The sequence below is a fragment of the Dipodomys spectabilis genome, unplaced genomic scaffold (assembly GCF_019054845.1).
Source record: "Dipodomys spectabilis isolate Male_0828 unplaced genomic scaffold, ASM1905484v1 ptg000126l, whole genome shotgun sequence".
NCBI lineage: Eukaryota > Metazoa > Chordata > Mammalia > Rodentia > Heteromyidae > Dipodomys > Dipodomys spectabilis.
In genome coordinates this window covers 4,019,525-4,039,581 of record NW_024870803.1, presented here as the reverse complement: position 1 = coordinate 4,039,581, position 20,057 = coordinate 4,019,525, and the positions used below count along the sequence as shown (strand labels likewise).

The 20,057-nt window shown below is 52.5% G+C and overlaps 1 protein-coding gene across 1 annotated transcript; it reads left to right on the top strand.

The window, feature by feature from the left end:
- The first annotated feature begins 102 nt into the window (after positions 1-102).
- Positions 103-19,690, top strand: LOC122116127 (solute carrier family 22 member 1-like). The gene is made up of 11 exons (XM_042689761.1): positions 103-552; positions 6,075-6,178; positions 6,556-6,710; positions 7,139-7,307; positions 7,508-7,622; positions 7,786-7,892; positions 10,710-10,924; positions 12,865-12,973; positions 17,041-17,153; positions 18,814-18,913; positions 19,342-19,690. The coding sequence occupies exons 1-11, from the start codon at positions 142-144 to the stop codon at positions 19,406-19,408; spliced, it is 1,665 nt and encodes a 554-aa protein (XP_042545695.1). The 5' UTR covers positions 103-141; the 3' UTR covers positions 19,409-19,690.
- The last annotated feature ends 367 nt before the right edge of the window (positions 19,691-20,057 follow it).

Genomic DNA, 20,057 nt, shown 5'->3' with positions numbered 1-20,057 from the left:
TTACCGTCCAGATGTGTCATGCTTGGACAGCAAGTTGATGTCAAACCACGCCATTGCAAAAAAAACCTTTGAATGCCAGCTGCATGCAGCCACAACACCCCAGTGTCAGTCCAGCCCAGCTGATGCAGACATCGCCCTGCCATGCCTACCGTCGATGACATTTTGGAGCAGGTGGGAGAGTTTGGCTTGTTCCAGAAGCAGACATTTTTCCTCTTATCGCTGATCTCCGCTGCCTTAGCCCCCATCTATGTGGGCATCGTCTTCCTGGGCTTCACCCCCGAGCACCGCTGCCGGAGCCCCGGGGTGGCTGAGCTGAGCCAGCGATGCGGTTGGAGCCTGGCCGAGGAGCTGAACTACACGGTGCCGGGCCTGGGCGCGGCGGATGATGCCCACCTCCGCCAGTGCACGCAGTACGAGGTAGACTGGAACCGGAGCGACCTGGGCTGTGTGGACCCGCTGGCCAGCCTGGCCGCCAACAGGAGCCAGCTGCCGCTGCGGCCCTGTCAGCACGGCTGGGTGTATGACGCGCCCGGCTCCTCCATTGTCACCGAGGTAAGAATGGGCTCTGCATTTGGGGGGAGGGTCATGGGGGGCCTTCGGGATGGGGAGGGAATAAGAAGCAAAGCCTGCCATCCAGTCTCACATCAATCAGGAAGAGGGAGGGGTCTTGCTTGGTGTGCACCCAGCCCATGTCAGGCCGGGCTCTGGGGGTGGGGGGGAGGGTGCAGAGGACTTTGGAGTGGGAAGCCTGGGGCTCCCCCTCTCCTCCCCCCCACTCCTCCCCAGGCAGCAGATCACACTTTGAGTTTGGCCTGTCCTGTGGAGTCTCTTCCCTCCACTCATGGGAATTGTCCTAGCGTTGGAATCAGACTATTTAGTTGACCTTGACTGTGCCCCTTTCTAGCTGAGTGTCCACAGTACGTTACTCACCATCTCTGAGCCTTGGTTTCTTTCCATGGCAATGAGCAGGGATCACGATAACCTGTTGTCATCAGCCGGGAACTATGCAGTTGTAGACCGGCACTTACACCTCGAGCCTGCTTGTGGTCCCTGGGGCAGTGCGGCCGGGTCCTGGGCCTTGCTTGGAAGACTCAGTTAGCCATTTGAGCATTGTGCTTTGAGGAGCTTTTGGTAAAATAGGTGACCACTAGATGTTTTTTTCTCTTTACTGACCAAGTAGAGGTGACAGTCCTGAACGTGTTCCCATGCCACGCTACCAATACCCTGGTGGTTGCAAGCTACCCTGGAGCCTGAGGTGCCAGGCCCTCCAGCTCCTGGTCTTCCCCAGCTGCCCCCCTTCCCCTCCCCCAGTCCCCCAATGCTGGGCGCCTCCCTCCTTTTCCTCCTTTCTCTGGGGATTTCCATGGCAACACAGGGCTGTCCCTGAAGGGAGGGAAGCCTGCCTGGCAGAGTGTGTGTGTGTGTGTGTGTGTGTGTGTGTGGTGTATGGGTGGGGGTTACTGGGTTCTCTTGTTTTTTGTGTAGTTAAACACACACCTCTTTGTGATTGTCAGTGAAATCATAGGTTCTCCATCTGGTTTTCTTTTGTTGTTTTGTTTTTGGTTTCTTGAGATGGAATCTGTTAGTTGGGTGCCATGGCTCACGTCTGTCAGCCTAGCTATTCAGGAGGCTGAGATCTGAGGACTGTGGTTCAAAGCCAGCCCAGGCAGGAAAGTCCATGAGACTCTTACCTCCAATAAACCACCAGAAAACTGGAAGTAGTGCTGTGGCTTAAGTGGTAGAGCACTTGCTTTGAGGTAAGAGCTGAGGGACAGCGCCCAGGCCCAGAGTTCAAGTCCTACAACCAGAAAAAAAAGAGAGAGAGATGGAATCTGTTATTTTGCCTAGACTGGTTTTGAATTTCTGGGATAAAATAATTCTCACACCTCAGCCTCTAACTAGCTGGGAGCAGAGGTATCCAACACTGCCAGGCAGTATAACACAATTTTTAAAAGATTTATATTGCATATCTTGAATTATTATTTTTTTTACTGATGACTGAGGTTGGAAATAGAAATATTTCACAAGCTACTTGTACCAAGAATTGTTATCTTAAATTCAAATTTAACTGGGCACCCTCCATTTTTATTTGCCAAGTCTGGCAACCTTACCTTAGTGCTAAATGAAAAGATTGGATCTTTATTTAGGTAGAGGACCAAGACAGTTCTAGCTGGACCTGGTAAATGGTCTGAAGCAAGATGGTGGGGAGAAGCTTGAAGAGGCCTATTCAAGAGCCTGGCTGAGAAATGTCAATCACTGTGGTTGTCATGGGAACAGAGGATGATATGAGAGGTGCATACCTTGCACAGGCCAGGGGCATGAGGAGTGACCCAGCTTGGCAGAGGGTTCTGGCTTGGGGGGGGGCAGGCAGGGAGAAGCACTGCACTCTGGGTTCTGGAGTGGTAGCCCTTAGGCAGGAAGGGGTAATGTATAGCCACAGAGGGAACAGAAAGGGTTTTACAAATACCCGACTGTTGGTGCATTGAAGGAGGGAGCGAGGCATTGGTGGGGATTTGAGTGTGCTGGAGCTCGTATTGTCAGGGGCCAAGGAGTTTTTCTGTGCTGGCTAGATTTCAAGGGCATGGGGTTCATCTGAAGATATCAAAGGCCATTAGAAAGACTGATGTGGAGGGGCAGGACTAGGAATGAATGAATGAATGAATGAATGAACGGGGAATCAGCTCATAGACAGGTGTTACCTCCCACTTTATTTGTCCCTTCTAACTGCTTTCAAACTCCCCTGGCCCCGCTCCTTATCCTCCTGAGATTAGGGTTGGAAAATTCTCAGTTGTTAATTGCTGCAGACTAATTTTTAACCTAGTATTATCTTGGACTTTGGGACTTGGTTGTGGAAGAATACTGAATGACTTTGCTTGACCCCACATTTAGCTCCCACCCCAAGGCTTTGAGATTGGAGTGGCGAGGCCCCTGGGGAAGGAATAAAATATTCCAACTTCTCCATCAGCCACAGCCTCAGCCTCCAGCACCCTCCCCCGAGCCCCCACCCCAGTCCCCAGCCCTATTAGTCATGAGCACTGGAGGCATGGTCTCAGGCAGCGGTGAGGTAAGTTGAGGTAAGGTGAGACCGCCCAGGGGTCACCTGCCTTCCGTGTGTGAGTGCCTCCTCTACTGAGTTGGAGTCTGCAGAGAACAGGTATTTGAACCAGGACCCTGGCTAGCTCTAGTGATGAACAAGATGGCGGACATGGCCTTGTTTTCTGTACTGGGCCAGAAAGCCTGGTGCGGCCCTGGTGAACTCCCAGCAGGAGCAGCCAGTGGTGGCCCTGCCGCTGCCAGGTCTGTCTTTGCAGGCCTGGGATGCCGGGGCTGGGCTGAGTTTGGACTGGAGAAGGCCTGGCAGGGCTGCCAGCTTGGAAGAGGGCTCTAGAAGCCCAGGCCCAGCTGAGCTGGGAGCGGAGGAGCTGAAAGGCATGGTGGCTTCACTCGCACACAGTCCCAGGCAACTGGGGCCTTTCAGGATGGAGTAAAACAACTGACAGACACACCAGCTTGCATAGCTGGGAAGGAGAAGCAGCATGACAGCTGTGGAGGGAGGAAGATGCGGTCCAGGGGTGACATTTCCTCCATGGTTCCCGCTCCCTTGGGACAATGGTGGCACCTAGAGCATTGTTTTGGGAGATGTGGGTGGAGGCTCCAAAGAGACCATGCGTAGCTGGGGACTTGGAGCGTGGAGAGGCCAGTTAGCACCTGGGAATGGTCTGTGAGAGGCAGAGCTTAGGCGGGCAGGAAAACCAGGAGGGCAGGGATATGAAGATGGCTCCTAAGCTGAAAGTGAATGGAAATGAACATTGGCATTGGAAGGGAGGTTGGGAGGAAGGCTGAGCCCGTCTGTGGGAGCCGTCCTCTGGCAGGGACGGACAGCAGGGTCTGGGCACGAGCCGGTGTGTGGCAGGGCTCCTATTCATGGCCAAAGTCGGTGGCTCACAGATGCAAGTGCTCATCTCACGGGAGCATTGCTCGTCGCCCATCACACAGCTCAAGTCTTCCAGGCTGGAGCAAGGCCTGGCTTACACCGGCAGCATCGAAACGAGTGGGGAATAAAACCTTACGTTTTACACTAAACGCGTTGCTCTGTGGTAAAACTTTCCTCGTGTATGTCACCTTGAATGTCCCCAGCAGCCCTCAGGTGTGACAGTTTCAGATCAGGAAACAGGCCCAAAGTTGCTAAGTGACCCTCCCTCCCTCCTCCTCCCCTCCTTCCCTTCTTTCTTCCCTTCTTTCTTTCTTTCTTTCTTTCGTTCTTTCCTTTCTTTCTTTCCTTTCTCTTTCCTTCCTTTCTCTTCCTTCCTTTCTCTCTTTTTTCTTTCTTCCTTTGTTTGTTTCTTTCTCTCTCTCTCCTTCCTTCCTTCCTTCTCTCCCTCTCTCTTCCTCTTTCTCTCTCTTTCCTTCTCTCCCTCCCTCTCTTTCTTTCCTTCTTTCTTTGCTGCTTTGCTTCTTTCTTTCGCTTTTTCTTTCCTTCCTTTCTCTCTCTCTTTTTTCTTTCTTTGTTTCTTTTTCTCTCTCCTTCCTTCCTTCCTTTTTTCCTTCCTTCCTTCTCTCCATCTCTTTCTTTCTTTCCCTTCCTTCCTTCCTTCCTTCCTTCCTTCCTCTCTCCTCCTTCCTTCCTTCTTTCCTTCTCTCCCTCTCTTTTTCTTTCTTTCTCTCTCTCTTTCCTTTCTTCCTTCTCTCCCTCTCTCTTTCTTTCTTTCCTTCTTTCTTTCTCTCTCTATCTTTCTTTCTTCTTTCTCCTTCCTTCCTTCTTTCCCTCCCTCCCTCCCTCCCTCCCTCTCTCTTTCTCTCTCTCTTTCTCTTTCTCCTTCCTTCCTTCCTTCCTTCCTTCCTTCCTTCCTTCCTTCCTTCCTTCCTTCCTTCCTTCCTTTCTTTCTTTCCTTCTTTCTTTCTTTCTTTCTTTCTTTCTTTCTTTCTTTCTTTCTTTCTTTCTTTCTTTCTTTCTTTCCTTCTTTCTTTCTTTCTTTCTTTCTTTCTTTCCTGTACTAATCTGGGATCTTGTACTCTCACTCAGCTTGTATGTTGAGTCTGGGCACTGTCCCTTAGCTTTTGTTCAAGGCTGGTGTTATACCACTTGAGCCCAACTTCCACTTCTGGCTTTTGGCAAGTTAGAGATTAGCATGTCAGAGACGTTCTCGCCTGGGCTGGCTTTGGCTGTGAGTGGCTAGGCTGACAGAGGCGAGCACTGGTCCTGGTGCTCAGTGACTCCTCCCATTACACTTGCAGTGCCGCTCTGGGTAGTCTGAGCACGTGTAGCAGAGCAGAGATGGAGGGAAGGTGGCCAGGAAGTCTTCTGCCAGTAATGTGCCCTCCGTCTGCCTTACCCCAGGCCCTGGCATGTGCTGTCACTGGTGTCCTGGGCCAGGGAGAACTCCCTTGCTTTTCCTCAAGCCTCAAACCTTATGTGAGCAGCCAGCGGCTTCTCCCAGCCCCCAGTCCGCACGGGTCCTCCCTAGCTGCCTTTCCCGCTGTCTCTTCCCATGATACTTCATCCAGTGCTTGACACGTGGGACTTTCTGAGTCTCTTCTCGCCTCTCAGATCCCCACTCCCCACCCCATGATGCACTCCCCACAAAGGAGGCCCTGGGGTGTCCCCTCTGACTCTGGCCCCCATTCTCTGGTGCTGCCTTCCAACCACTAGTCACGACTGAGTGCACACCTGCTGCTGGAATTCATGTAATTAAGCACAGAATGACCAATGGGACCAACGAAAGGCTTTTATTGATTTTTACTGGCTCTGGCATTTGTATTTGGTTGCATGGTATTTCTTTTGGAAACTCCTTTACCAAGGAGGTTTTGCCCCATGACGCCAGCTCTGAGTGGCAGCACCCTGGCTGTGGCTGCGTTCGTTAGCATTGGTGAGATGGTACGGAGTGAGTTCTGGATTAAGGAATCGCCAGAACTGGGTCTTAGGAAGACGTGATGAGAACAGGTACGCCACGGGCCAGGTGAAGGGCCTGTGCACTGGGCCAGAGGGAAGCGGGGGTGAATCTCGTGTGATTCGCAGGAGGGGTGAGTCTCCTGCGCTTCTCTTCCCCTCCGCCTCCCTGCGGTGCACCTGGCAGTTTAACCTGGTGTGCTCCGACGCCTGGAAGGTGGATCTCTTCCAGTCCTGTGTGAACTTGGGCTTCTTCCTGAGCTCCCTGGGCATCGGCTACATTGCGGACAGGTGAGCAAGGACCAGGCCCTCAGACCTGCCTTCTGTGCTGTGGGGGGCGGGGGGGGAGCGCTGGGGCTGGGTGGAGGGGGGGTGGAGCTGAGATGCAGGGGCCCTGTGGAGAAAGGAGGGGACGGTGCCCGGGCAGCACAGGTAGAGAGGAGGGGCACAGCCCACACGGGTTCTACCAGCAGGTCGCTGGGGACGGGGCCACTTGGTAGTGGGAGGGGGGGGTAGGAGCAGGCCTGTGTCATGGCTGTGGGGTGCAGGACGCAGAGGTTCCATCTTAGGTCACTAAGTTTGCAGGAGAACCAGCGGGCACGAAGCAGGCAGGGAGGGCGTCCAGCCGGTCCCCGATCCCCACTGCAGCCAGGCCGCCTCGCCCGCAGGTTTGGCCGGAAGCTGTGTCTCCTGCTGACCTCCCTGGTCACTGCCGTGTCCGGTGTGCTGACGGCGGTGGCCCCGGACTACACATCCACGCTGCTGCTCCGTCTGCTGCAGGGTCTGGTCAGCAAGGGCAGCTGGATGGCCGGCTACACGCTGAGTAATGGCGCGGGGCTCAGCTGCCCAGGGCGTGGCAGGCGGAGCCAGGGGTCCAGGAAAGGGGGGCAGCTGATTGCATGGGGGAGGAGTTGTCATCTCTCTTGAGAATCGAGAATCGGAGGCCCGTGGCACCCATCTGGGTGAACCCCAAAGATGTCCATTAAGTGAATGGACACTCCTGGCCCTAGAAGGTTTCCCATCCCCGCGCGGAGCTCCTGGGGAGGGGGAGAGCCTGAGTGGCAGAAAGGCTCAGTGAAAAGCAGATCACTGGGCCTGGCCCAAGCAGGCTGCCTGACACATGACCCTAGCAGGTTGTGGTTGGGGGGGGGGGCGCAGAGAGAAGCTGGGGAGCGGGCAGGGCATGGGGGGACTGGGGAGGAGGAGAGGGCTGGCGCTCACGTCCGCCCCCTGACCCTGTCTCTGTGGCAGTCACGGAGTTCGTGGGCTCGGGCTCCCGCAGGCTGGTGGCGATCCTGTACCAGATGGCCTTCACGGCGGGGCTGGTGCTGCTCACCGGCGTGGCCTACGCCATTCCGCACTGGCGCTGGCTCCAGCTGGCCGTGTCCCTGCCCACCTTCCTCTTCCCGCTCTACTACTGGTAATGGGACATTTGCAGAAAGAGGTGGCAGGGGCGGGGGTGGGGGATCTTCCTGCTCTGTCCTCTCTGAGGCCACGCTCAGGGGACAAAGGCTGCGGGCTGCCCGGTGCTGCCCTGCCCGCGGTCACCCTGAGGAGGGCGGGCCGCTCCTGGTGGGTTTATGTGGAGGCGGCGCCCCAGTGCGGTGGCCGTGCCCGCAGGTGCGTGCCCGAGTCCCCGCGGTGGCTCCTGTCGCAGAGGAGGAGCGCTCAGGCCCGGAGGACCATGGAGCACATCGCCCAGAAGAACGGGAAGCTGCCTCCGGCCGATCTGAAGGTGACGCGGCCGGGAGGGGCCTCCTGCACCACGGGCCTGGGGTTGGCGTGGGGTCTGGAAGACGCCTCTGGGGCGGTGGCTGGTGGGGAGAGTGGGAAGCCTGGCCTTATCCACGTGGGACCCCTCCCGGGGTCCCCGTGCACTGACTGCACAGCCTCCATAGATGCTCTCTCTTGAGGAGGACTCCACGGAAAAGCTGAGTCCCTCCTTCATAGACCTGTTCCGCACGCCCAACCTGAGGAAGCATACCTGCATCCTGATGTACCTGTGGTAAGCCCTTCCTACGTGCTGATGTGTGGTGCTTGTGCCAAGCCCTCCCTAAGTGCTGATATGCCTGTGCTAAGTCCTTCCTATGTGCTGATTATGGTACTTGTGCCAAGTCCTTCCCAAGTGTTGATGTGCCTGTGCTGAGTCCTTCTTACTCGATGTCCGAGTGCTGAGCTGTGGCTGGGCAAACATCAGGGAGTGTAGGTCAGGGTCCTACAGGAGGAGAGAAGGGGAAGAGAGCTCTTGAGCCAAAACTTTCTCAGAGAGCTGCTGTACCAGGCACCAGTGGCTCATGCCTGTCACCCTAGCTACTCAGGAGGCTGAGAGCTGAGGATTGTGGTTTGAAGTCAGCCTCAGCAGAAAAGTACGTGAGACTCCTATCTCCCAGTAACCAGCAAAAAGCTAGAAGTGGAGCTGTGGCTCAAGTGGTACAGTACCATGCTTAAATGAAAAATCAAAAAGGAAAAATCAAGGGAGAGCATGAGGCCCTGAGTCCAAGCCCCTGCACGGGCACACATAAGAACGAGGAAGGCTCATCTCAGTCAGAAAGGCCTGCCGGGAGAGGTGCACGGTGAGGTGAGGTGCAGCCAAGCGTGGGGCCTGGCTGGATGCCCAGTGTCACCCGGGACCAGCAGCTTTTGACTTGGTGTTGAGGGCAGAGGGGATCTGTGGCCCCGTGTCACCGGGATGGAGTTTCCTTCCTCATGTGGAGCACCTGCCCTCCTGGGCAGCGGGGAGAAGCGTGAATTCTGTGTCCCTAGATTAGCCGAGTCCACAAGTGCTTAACGCAACCTTCCTCCCCTGGCCTGCCCTGGGTGTTTGCGCGCTTCCCCTCCTCCCCTGCCCTGAGCTGTGCTCTCCCCCGACCTGTCCTCCCCTGCCCTGTGCCTGTGCCCTGTGCCCCCTGCCCTGGGCTCTGCCCTCCTCATCCTCCTCTTCCTGTGTCTGTGCCCTTCCCTGGAGGGTGCTCACTCAGGACTGGGGCGTGGGGGAAGAGACCCCCTCCCCCCCGCAAGGTGGGGAGCAGGCCCATACCAGTTACAGTTGCTGAAAGTTCATGAAAGTTCTCACTGAACTGTGCTGGGGCAGCGGCCGGCACGTGGTGGACCGGCAGTAAATATTTGCTGTGAGTTGAATAAATAACCGCTGTTGGACGGAATCAGCCCAAGTTCTTTAGACCTGGGGCCTGCAGCCCGGCCCCGCCCGCTGCCAGCGTTGAGGGGCAGCTCCCCCGTACAGCTCCGCTTTCCCAGCTGCACCCCACATGCTCCCCTCAAGGTGGGGGGCACTTGGATTGGGCTGTCTCTGGTAGGTCCCACCAGCTGCTGCAAGTGTTTGAGGAGCCTGCTGCCTCTTAGCACACCCCTCCTCAGGCTGCACCCCATTTTTCCATCCAGGCCAAACTCCTTGGTCCTCTGCCCCTTCCCCTCGCTGGCCTCCCCTCCAGATCTACCCAGAATAATAATGTCACAGGCCTGCCGGTGGCCTTCGAGGCTCAAGGATCCGCCGGACACAGCTGAGAGGCATGCTGGGATAACAGAGACATTTCTTTCATTTTCTTCTGGTACTAGGATTTGAACTCGGAGTCTTCTGCTTGCTAGGCAAGCATTTTACCACTTGAGCCACACCTCCAGTCTCCTTTTCCTGGTGTTGGTTATTTTCCACATTGGGTCTTGCTCTATGCCGAGGTTGATGTCGGCTCTCACCTTCCTTCGGTGCTTCCTTGTGATGCTGGGGATGTCGGATGTGTTCCCTGTGTCTAACCATCACATAGCTGGGGTCACAGGAGTGTGCCGCTGTACCCAGCTGTGGTTGAGATGGAGTCTTGGGAACTTTTTAATGATCAGGCTGTCCTTGAACCACGATCCTTTTATATCTATCTCCCAAGTAGCTAGGATTTTAATCTTAAGCCACTATGGCAAGCAGTTTGAGTTATTTTTGAGAGATGATCTTGCCTTTTACATAATCCGGCCAGAACCGTGTGTGATCCTCCTGTTTATACCTCCTGCCAGCACTGAGGTGAGATACCACCACTGCACTTGGTTTTTTACTGGTTGAGATGGAGTCCTGCTGACTTTCCCCCTGGCTGAACTTGGATTGTACGTCCCTCCACCCCCCTCCCCAACCCATGCTCAGCCTCACAAACAACCAGGACTGGAGGTGTGAGACACGGTACCCCTGTAAGAGCTCTACATTTTGACTCGAGTGACGTAGGCAGGCTGGCCACTGGACTCGGTGCCCTGCTCCTCACCCTTACTGATGCTCTCAAATGTGGAAGGAGAGGCTGCGTGGCGGATGAAAGGATGTGCCAGGTGCGTCCGCATGGTCTCAGTGTCATGCTCTGGACATTTGACCTTGGGAAGATGTGGCCGCTGGTGATGGCAGCGGTGACAATGGCGGCGCGTCTTTCCCGAGTGTGTGCTCTGTGTCTGGTGAGCTGTGGAAGGCACGTTTGTCCACGAACCCAATACTCAAGATAACCCGGTGTGGTAGACGCTGCTACTCTCCTATTTACAGACGAGAGCACCGAGGCCCAGAGAACAAGGTGATGGTGGCCTCATGGCTGGCAAAGCAGCTGGACGCTGCACCTGCCCGGTGCCCACTGTGTCTCGCACCCGCCGCCCGGGGGCCGTGGCGGGTGCCCAGGCACACAGCTCGTCACCTCCCTTTCTTCTCCCAGTTTCCAGAATCCAGGGAGGAGTGGGCGTTGGCAGAGGTTCTCACGGGGTTTCTGACGGAGGGCCCCCGGGGCTCGCTCGGGCAGAGCTCCCGCGCCCGCCTCCCCCGCGGGCCAGTGACGCCGCCCTCCTTCTCGTCCAGGTTTGCCTGCGCCGTGCTCTACCAGGGCCTCATCATGCACATGGGCGCCACGGGCAGCAACCTGTACCTCGACTTCCTTTTCTCAGCGCTGGTAGAGTTCCCCGCGGCCTTCATCATCCTCTTCACCATCGACCGCCTCGGCCGCATCTACCCCATGGCTGTGTCCAACATGGTGGTGGGGGCAGCCAGTCTCCTCATGGTTTTCATCCCCCAAGGTGAGCTGTCCTGGGTTCAATGTCTGCCCGTGAATGGGATTGTGGGAAGTGTGTTGAAATTCCCTGATAAGCTTCTGGAACAGGAACAAAGAGTCTCCTATATTTAAAAAGATTAAAAAAAAATTCCCCCATAACAAATATAACAGTATGACTAAAGACTCCGTAAACTTCTAGCTACCCCAACACCCAGGTAGCAGGACCTGAAGGCAGAGCGTGACTCCAGCCCCGAAACTTCTCCCCCAAAGTCCTTCCTAATCGATGCCTCTTCCAGACAGTCTCCTGTGTGTGACCTCTGCCCCACAAAGCAGTGGGGCCCGCGTCTGAACCCCACACATGGACTCTTTCTTTCTGTCCCTTCCCTTATATCTGTGAGGGCCAGCCCTGGTCTCACATGCCAACGCGCCTTGTATGTTTGCCATCTGAAACATTTGATCCAGTGTCCTTATTTTTTGCCGAAATCAGGACCTTGTGCTTGTTGGTTAGGTCCTCTAGCACTTGAACTCCCAGTTCTTTTTGCTCCTTCCTTCCTTCCTTCCTTCCTTCCTTCCTTCCTTCCTTCCTTCCTTCCTTCCTTCCTTCCTTCCTTCCTTCCTTCCTTCCTTTCTTTCTTTCTTCCTTGTTAGTAGTGGAACCTGAACTCTTGGACTGAGCGCTGTCCCTCAGCTCTTCAGTTCAAGGCTACCACTCTACCAGTTGAGCCACAGTGCCACTTCTGGCTTTTTCTGCTTACGTGGTGCTGAGGAATCGAACCCAGAGCCTCGTGCGTGCAAGGCACGCACTCTATCACTGAGCTACTTTCCCAGCTCCTTTATTTATTTTTTGAACAATCTTAAGTGTTTGCCTAGACTGGCCTCAAAATGGGGTCCTCCAGCTCTTTGGCTCCTAAGTACTGGGATTAGGGAGATAGCGGCTTCTTTTCTTACTGTGTGGCCTCCCATCATGTAAACAGCACACTGCATGCGCCATCCATGTTCACTGTCACGTGTTGTTTCCAGCATCTTCCCACTGCCCTACAGCTGTGGTGACCATACTTTTGAGGGTCTTTTGGAGCAGACTTGTATGTTGTAGGACACGTCTGTGAGCCACCTCCCTAGGGGTATCGGTTACAGGTGTACTTTCAGTACAACACTGCCGGACAGCTTTATAAAAATGGTTGGGACATTTTACACAGCGCCCCTCTCTCCAAGATGCACGAGGATTCTAATCATTCCCCTCTACCCTGTCCCCCCACGAACTTGACCTGACACTGCAAGGTCAACAACACTGGAACTCCTATAAAGTTCAAGTCGATTAACCTTAAGTCATGTTTCATTTTTTGTATGTGTGGGTACTGGGGCTTGAACTCGAGGTCTCTCTCTCTCACTTGGCTTTTTCTCTGGGTACCAGTGCTCTACCACTCAATCTATAACTCCACTAACCTTTTGCTGGTTAATTGGAGGTAAGAGTCTCCTAGATTTATCTATCTGGGCTTGCTTTGAACCTCAATCTTCAAATATCAGCCTCCTGAGCAGCTAGGATTACAGGTGTGAGCTACCATGGCTTGGCATGTTAAGCTGGTTTTAATTTGAGGAGATCAACCACCTCACATTTGCTGCCTTTGGAATTGTTTGGTACACACCCAGAGAGAGGTGCTTTTTTCCTCTTTATTGCTTGTATTCTGTGCTTGGTGGTCACTGTGGCAGAATCTTGTACAGGATACTGGGGACTTGTGAAGTCTGCCTAGTGAGCAGCCAGGCTGGACAGATTAGATTGGGACTACAAAGGGGCTCAAGGGGCCCACGGCACACAGTGTCTTTGTGTTTCTCTGCAGAGCCTTGCTGTCAATCAGGAACATGCCCCGCCCTCTACACACAGTGTCTTTGTGTTTCTCTGCAGAGCCTTGCTGTCAATCAGGAGCATGCCCCGCCCTCTACACATAGTGTCTTTGTGTTTCTCTGCAGAGCTGCACTGGCTGGGCATCACCGTGGCTTGCATTGGCCGGATGGGGGTCACCATTGTGTTACAAATGATCTGCCTGGTGAACGCAGAGCTGTACCCCACATTCATCAGGTGAGAGCACAACAGTAAACAGTGAAATACCCACCTGCCAGATAGGCTGGGGGAAGACTAGCCTTCCCAAGACCCCTCAAGAAGTCCCGAGGGCTGGTCAGCATGGATACTGAACGGTGTTGTTGGAAGCTCACCTCACCCTGGAGGAACCCACATAAGTGAGTCCTACAATGTTAGCCTTTTGTTTGGCTTATTATACTTATCAAATATCCTTAAGGGTCATTTCTTTGGAGCATGTAACAGAACTCACTCCTTTTAAGTGAGAATGATATTCCATTTTACGCACATCCATATTTGGTTATCTATTCATCTGGCCATTGGCACTTGCAATGTGCATCTGTGAGCATGGTAGGCACACAGCTTTAGAGGCTCCTTTTTGTTTTAGTTTTCAGGCAGGCTCTTGTGCTTTTTTGCCCACTCTAGCCTCGAACTGCAGTCCTTCAACTTCAGCCCCTTGAGTAGTTGAGATTACAGGCATGAGCCACTGTGCCTGGCATGTTGAGCATCTTTGAGCATCTCCAAATGTGCCTGTCACTCATTGTCTTTTTCTTAGAAGACTTACTAGTCTTAAATAAACATGATTTTTGATGTGAAAGTAATCACTTTATCTGAAGTTTGAAAAATTGGTATTCTATTAACCTGACTTTTGTGAGAATTTGGTTCATTAAACTCTTTTGTTTTTCATACATGATTTATTCTCCCTTGGATACTATACTAATGGTTTCCAAGAGATTTCCCAGTTCCTTAGACTCATCTTATACCTGAACAGGTCTCTGAGCCCTTCCACAGACACGTAGCTGACCAAAATTACTTGTTTTGTTTTGTTTTTTTCCCTATCTCTTCCTTTGTTAAAGGCTTATTTGTAAAACGTTCCTTGGAATGAATACCAGAAGATGAAGAGAAAACTTGCTAGGCTGATAGTTCTGATCTCAGAGTTTAAAAATAGCTGGGACAAGCAATTCCACTGGTGATCAGACCCAGGGGCCTGACTGGAAATGTAAACTGCCAAAAGTGCCATGTTGGTTATCTCTGAGGGTGTCTTGGGCCCGGGAGAGCAGAGTGAGTCATGGCAGGAAAGTGTGCAGAGCAGGCCTGCTCACCTTATGGTGGCCAGGAAGTAGAAGCAAAGCGAAGGGAAAGGGAAGTGTTAGGATCCCCAACATCCCCTTCTAGGCCCCACCTCCAAAAGGCTGTTTCCCCCGCATCTAGTAGCACCGTGGGCTGGAGAGCATAGCTTCAGTGCGTGGGTTTCTGAGGGAACTTGTCTGAAGCACAGCAGGTACTGAGCGCCTGATCTTCCATGGACAAAGACCAGACCAGCTGGGTTCTGAATGGGACTGTGGAGGGAGGACTGGCAGGAAGGTGGGACCCAGTGTTTAGAAGCATCATTCAACTTCACACACGTATGTGTGTGTGTGTGTGTGTGTATGTGTGTGTGCGCGCGCGCGCGCACCCACAGAGTCATGCAAGCTCGAGTATTTTCAAGCAATCAAATCAAGTCTGAATTAGAAAAAGTGAGGCACTTTCAAAACAATCATTGTTGACATGTGCTGTGTGAATGATTCTGACAATTCTCCTGATTCACTGGGTTTGGGGGGCTAAGTCCACAACGCGTGTTGTAAGAACATTTATTGGCGTTAACACGCATGGCCTTGTTTAGACAATTCGCTTTCTATTCCCGCCCCTCTCTGGATTATGAGCTCCTTGGAAAAGCAACCCTGTGAAGTCAGAGGCCTCTGCCTCTCTCAAAGCTCTTCTCCAGCTTCACCCAGCAATCACTACCACCACAGGATGCTCCGGCGAATCCTAGAGGAGGGCCTCATCCCCTACTTTTTCTAGCATCGGTGCGCTTATCAAAAGTTTGATTTTCAACACTTTTTTTTTTAATACTGAAAACCAATGTAATCTTATCCTTCTTGAAAATCCTTCAAGAGCAATGAGAAGATGGACAAATGTAAAAGGGCTACCTTTAAACCTAGGATCTCCTCCAAAGAATGGGCATGGGAAGGCCTCTCTAGCACGGAGTGGGCTGAGTCTCTGTGGCACAGCCCACCCTGGACAGCCAATCAGATAAGCAGAGTGTGAACCTGGAGGGTGGGGCCAAGCATTCCCACCTGGAGGGCGGGGCCCAGTGCTCCCAGCTTGAACCTGGAGGGGCCCAGCACTCCCCACCAAACAATGAAACAGAGGTGAGAGCTGAGGATGAGCTCCCTCCCAGGAGTGAGGTAAAGCAGGGGTTCGAGGCTGGCCTCTGGGAATGGCTCACAGCACCAGGAGTGGGAGGGGGACCCTGCACGGTGAGGACTTCCGCACTGTCAACCCTGTCACCCCCTGGACACGGGGGACGCGAGGGCTGGCATCATCTAGTCAAGCCCAATCCTGGTGAAAAGGAAAATTCTACTAGTCCAGAGAAAGATCTGGCCTCTCTCCCCACAGACCTTTCTGGAATGACAGGAGAGGAAAGAAACCATAGTGTTAAAAGATGAATAATGAAAGAGCAGCTCACTCTTACGTTGTGAACGCATCACTTAATAGCAAGTGGGGCAAGAGAAGGAAAGGCGAATGGCGCTGGAAGAATGCTCGGCAGGTGAAAGCTGTCACTATACACTCAAGATGCAAACATTGAAGAATTGGCGTTTTCTGTAAAGTGAGAGTCTACACCAGAGATACAAGTTCTTAGGACAGTAGAACACAAAACAGTAGAAGAAATTGAGGCTGGTTCAGGAATGAAATACAAGCCAAAATGGAAAGCATTCGACACGCAAAAAAGCATTTTGAAAGTAGCACAGAGGAGGACAGATAGAGCAGGAGCAAGGTGCTGGTTGAGCTTAGTGGGGGTTGGATTTGAGGTGTCCCCTCCCCCACAGAGAGCTCATGCCTTAAATCACCTGATTGAAACGTGAGGGTTGTAGCCTATCAGGGATGAATCCATTGATGGGTGATTTTTTAAAAATTTATTTATTTTTAGTTTTTTAAAATGACTGTTCCAAAGGTGACGTCAGAGGGGTTACAGTTACGTAAGTCAGGTAATGAGTGCATTTCTTTTTGGACAATGTCACCCTTTAGATTCGTGATTTGATGGCATTATTGGGAGTTGGTAGAACTAGGCCCTGGGCCTGGTTGGAGAAAGTGGCCACCATGGGGGGTGGGGAGGAGAGGTCCTTGAAGTGAATATCTTGTTCCTGATTTCTTTAGTCTGCTTCTGCCTCTTCCCCCATCCCTGCCTTCACCTCCACCCCCCTCCTGCCTGCCGATTTGTCTGTCTGTCTGTGTCTCCATCTCTCCTTCCTGGCTGCTCTCTGCTGTGAGGTGAGAAGCTTTGTTCTATTGTGTCCTCTCTGCCATGAAATCCTGCTTCAAAAAGCGCACAGCAATGAGGACAAGCAACCATCCTCCACTGAACCCTCTGAGGCCAAGAGCTGAACACATCTTTTCTCTTCCACGTTGTTTCAATTAGGCTTTTTGTCACAGTGATGTCGCTGTGATGACGGGTTCTTTATCCTCATTGGCTCCCAACCTCCGCTGTACCTCCCCCTCCTCCAATCACTTGCGGGCTAGGAGGCCGGTGACTTGGTCGCTCAGAGACTCTGGTGCAGATCAGTCAGACCTGGCTTGACTCCACTCCCACTGTTGTGAGCCTAGATCCGAGCAGACTGTTCCCCTGCAGAAATTGTGGGTTGTTTTTTTTTTTCTCCTCATGGACAGCAGACCTCAGCCCTGGGCTGAGTGGGTCAGAGGTGAGGTTTAGAGCAGGGAACCTGTGCTTGCTATTCACATCAAACCTCCAGCAATTCCAGAACTGCACACCTAAGGCTAACCATCCTTACAAGAGGTAGGCTCTGTCCTTCAGAGGCCAGCTCATGCCCATGTCCACACTAGCCCAACATCTCTCAGCACCACATGTGCATATCTACATGGCTCCTTTGATCCCCAGTGAGCTCTGAGCACCAGCTCACCACGCATGCTGGCGTGGCGTGGCCCGACGTGGCCCAATGTGGCTTAGACTAGGCTGACATTTGCAAGATGGAGTCACAGACGTCGTCTTTTGCTTCTCCCTGTTTCCCCAGGAACCTGGGGGTGATGGTGTGCTCTGCCCTGAGCGACGTGGGGGGGATCTTTACCCCCTTCCTGGTGTTCAGGCTGATGGAGGCGTGGGAGAACTTGCCCCTCATTTTGTTTGGTAAGACTCCGGGAGTGTTTCTTCTTCTTCCCTCACAGCCAGTGGAGGGCAGGGGATGGGGGCAGCAGCTAAGTGTGGCAGGGGCGTGGAGGATGGAGCTTCTTGGTCATTGTCTCCTGGATGCTCTGTCTTGCTTCTTGGGAAAGTTTAAGCATTTCCACTAGGCTGTGGCCAGAGACTTTGATCCTTTGGCTGAGAACCAACAACTCATGTTACAGGAAGAGTCTGAAGACTTGTACCTTTACATAGTATGTACAACAGTTCTGAGCATCCACGACTAGACACCGCCTGGAGTGGCTATCCCACTGACAAAATAATTACTGTTGCTCACATTACTGCTGCTCACCAAAAACAGGATGTTTGTCCGGCTGCTCTTAATCTTGAAGTCTGCGCATGCTTGATTCAGTTTTTCCATAATGCCGCCCAACCTCCACCAAACATACGAATTGTCACTGTATTGCTTCAGTGAAGCACACTAACTTTTCACCTTGATTTTCAGGTGCCATTTGCTTTTTTTTTTTTATTTTTTTTTTTTATTGTAAAGCTACTATACAGAGGGTTACAGTTACATGAGTGAGGTTATGAGTACACTTCCTCTTGAACATTGTTACCCCCTCCATTGTTTTCCCCCTACCATCCCCTCCCTCCCTCCCTTCCCCGAGGTTCCCATTTGCTTTTTTGAGACACATTTTTATAAGATGAAGGGCAGGATAACACTGAGTGGATCACACAGCAATGTAAACACAGTGGATGATGATGCAGGACTAAACTTCTCAGCTCCATTGGGCTGTGTCTCATCCACGGGGATTTAAAACGTCAGGTTTTGAAACTTCCCTTTCATTAATCTAGTGAGACTATCTCTGGTCAACACTGTGTTAATAGATCCACAAATAAGGTAGAGCTACTCTTATGCATTGAATTGTGGGAAATGAAGCTGAATTATACTTCTGGATCTTAAAAATGGAAGACCAGGTAAGCATGATGGGGCATGCCAATAATCCCAGCATTTGGGAGGCCAAGGCGGGATTGTGAGCCACACAGACCCTGTCTAGAAGAAAAACAGGGAAGAGATTCCAGGAGACAAAGGGGAATCAAAGTTGTACGTCAGCTTACGAATGAAAAAGACCAGTGAAAGACCAGAGGGCGCTCACTCCTTTCCCTGATCCTGAGCACGGGCCTTCCCAGCCTGCTCACACACTTGGTAGCAAGTAAAATAGCTGGGCATTTACAGAGAACTGCCAGGCCTGGTACCCTGGCATGGGTGACTGCAAGGGAAAGAATAGGAGAGGGAGAAAAGGAGAAGGAAAAAGGGAGAGTGAGAAAGGGAGAGGGAGAGAGGATGGGAGCTGAGAGTGAGGGACAGGGCAGGAAGAGTCCCTGCCCGTGTTAGGTTTTGCTCTGTTGATCAATCCATCGATTATCTATGTAGTTAAAATTGAGTTTCAGCCATTCTTGCTCATCACCTACATGCAACTTTATGCTTCTGTGGTAAAAGCAGCATTTCCAACTGTCTTTTAAGAGAGCGGTGTCCCCACCCCCTGCCGCGGTAGAGCATGTGCCGGTGGGCGTGGCGTCGGCCATACTCTGCTTCATGTCGTTGGGCGTGGCGCAGGCCATGCTCGGCAGCACTTCGTCCACTTGGAATCGGGTTCATTTGCAGGTGTGCTGGGCCTGACCGCTGGAGGCATGACGCTGCTCCTTCCCGAGACCAAGGGCATAGCGCTGCCTGAGACCGTGGATGATGCCGAGAACCTTGGGAGGTGAAGCCCTGCAGGGCTGGGGTGTGAGGGCTTGGCTTCTGTCCCCTGAAAAGGGTCGTGATTCCATCCTGCACTCCCTCTGCTCATCTTCATGGTTCTGAGAGCTTTCCAGACATTTGTATGACTTGGTGTTCACCCCAGAGATGCCCCAGACCCAGGCATGACTCAGTGGCCATTAATGACAGGCAAGGGAGGAGAATGGGGGGGGGGGAGAGGGAGAGAGGGAGAGAGGGAAAGCGGGAGAGAGAGAGAGAGACAGAGAGAGACAGAGAAAACACACATCTCAAGTTGGCCAGCACCCAGCTGGGTTTTGTTCTCTTCAATTGTTGAGATATTCCTTCACACCAATGGCAAGTTTTTAATCAAAAGGTTAATTTGATATTTTTTCCCTTCATTCTACATTGGACTTTTATTTCTGATTGTTCCAGGAAAGCCAAGGCCAAAGAGAACAAGACTTATCTTCAGGTCCAGATGTCCCAACATACCGACGCCTGAATGGTTCCGTGGGAGCCAAGCACCCAGCCAAAGATGGTCGCGCCAGCGGGGGACTTTCCCAGAAGTCCTCCTGTTCCTGTACTCTCCCCACAACTTGCCCTTCTTCCCCGTGAATATCCCTTCTGAGTGTACTTTGTCTTACATGGTCTTCTTTCTTTTAAATCTGCCAAATCTTTTATCTATGAATCTGTTTTAGTAAGAACCATTGGTCCTGTGGGTTCTGACCCCTTAATTACTTAAAATATTGTGAAGATGCAGTTGAATTTAAATATTGCTAATAAGAAAGAAAAAGCCTTCGTGACTATTTCTCTAGACTATCTGCGGGTCTCGTCTCCTCTGTGCGCGTGTGTGGGGTCTGTGTAGACAGAAGCGCTGCTGTGTGGACACTGTTTCAGTGGTGCTTGGGTTCTCAACATGGTGGCTCTTCTAGCGCAACCCAGGCCAGTTGTGTGTAGATACATGTGATGGGAGAAAAAGACGCTCGCGTGTGACCACGTTAGGAGGGAAGTTGCTCCCACCCATGTTCCAGGAATATGTTAGTCTGTCACCTTTGGTCTGGGTTCTTGTTGGTGATTCGAGGTGAACTCATGCCACCTGGGAGCTGTCCCTGTCAGCATACCACAGGAGTTTACTTTGTCAGGAATTACGT

What these genes read in the sequence shown, in the direction of transcription:
- LOC122116127 (XM_042689761.1), top strand. Translation starts at nt 142, where the DNA reads ATGCCTACCGTCGATGACATTTTGGAGCAGGTGGGAGAGTTTGGCTTG. An exon ending in GCTCCTCCATTGTCACCGAG is followed by an intron (nt 553 to 6,074) that starts GTAAGAATGGGC and finishes TGCACCTGGCAG; the next exon opens with TTTAACCTGGTGTGCTCCGA. An exon ending in CTCTTCCCGCTCTACTACTG is followed by an intron (nt 7,308 to 7,507) that starts GTAATGGGACAT and finishes CCGTGCCCGCAG; the next exon opens with GTGCGTGCCCGAGTCCCCGC.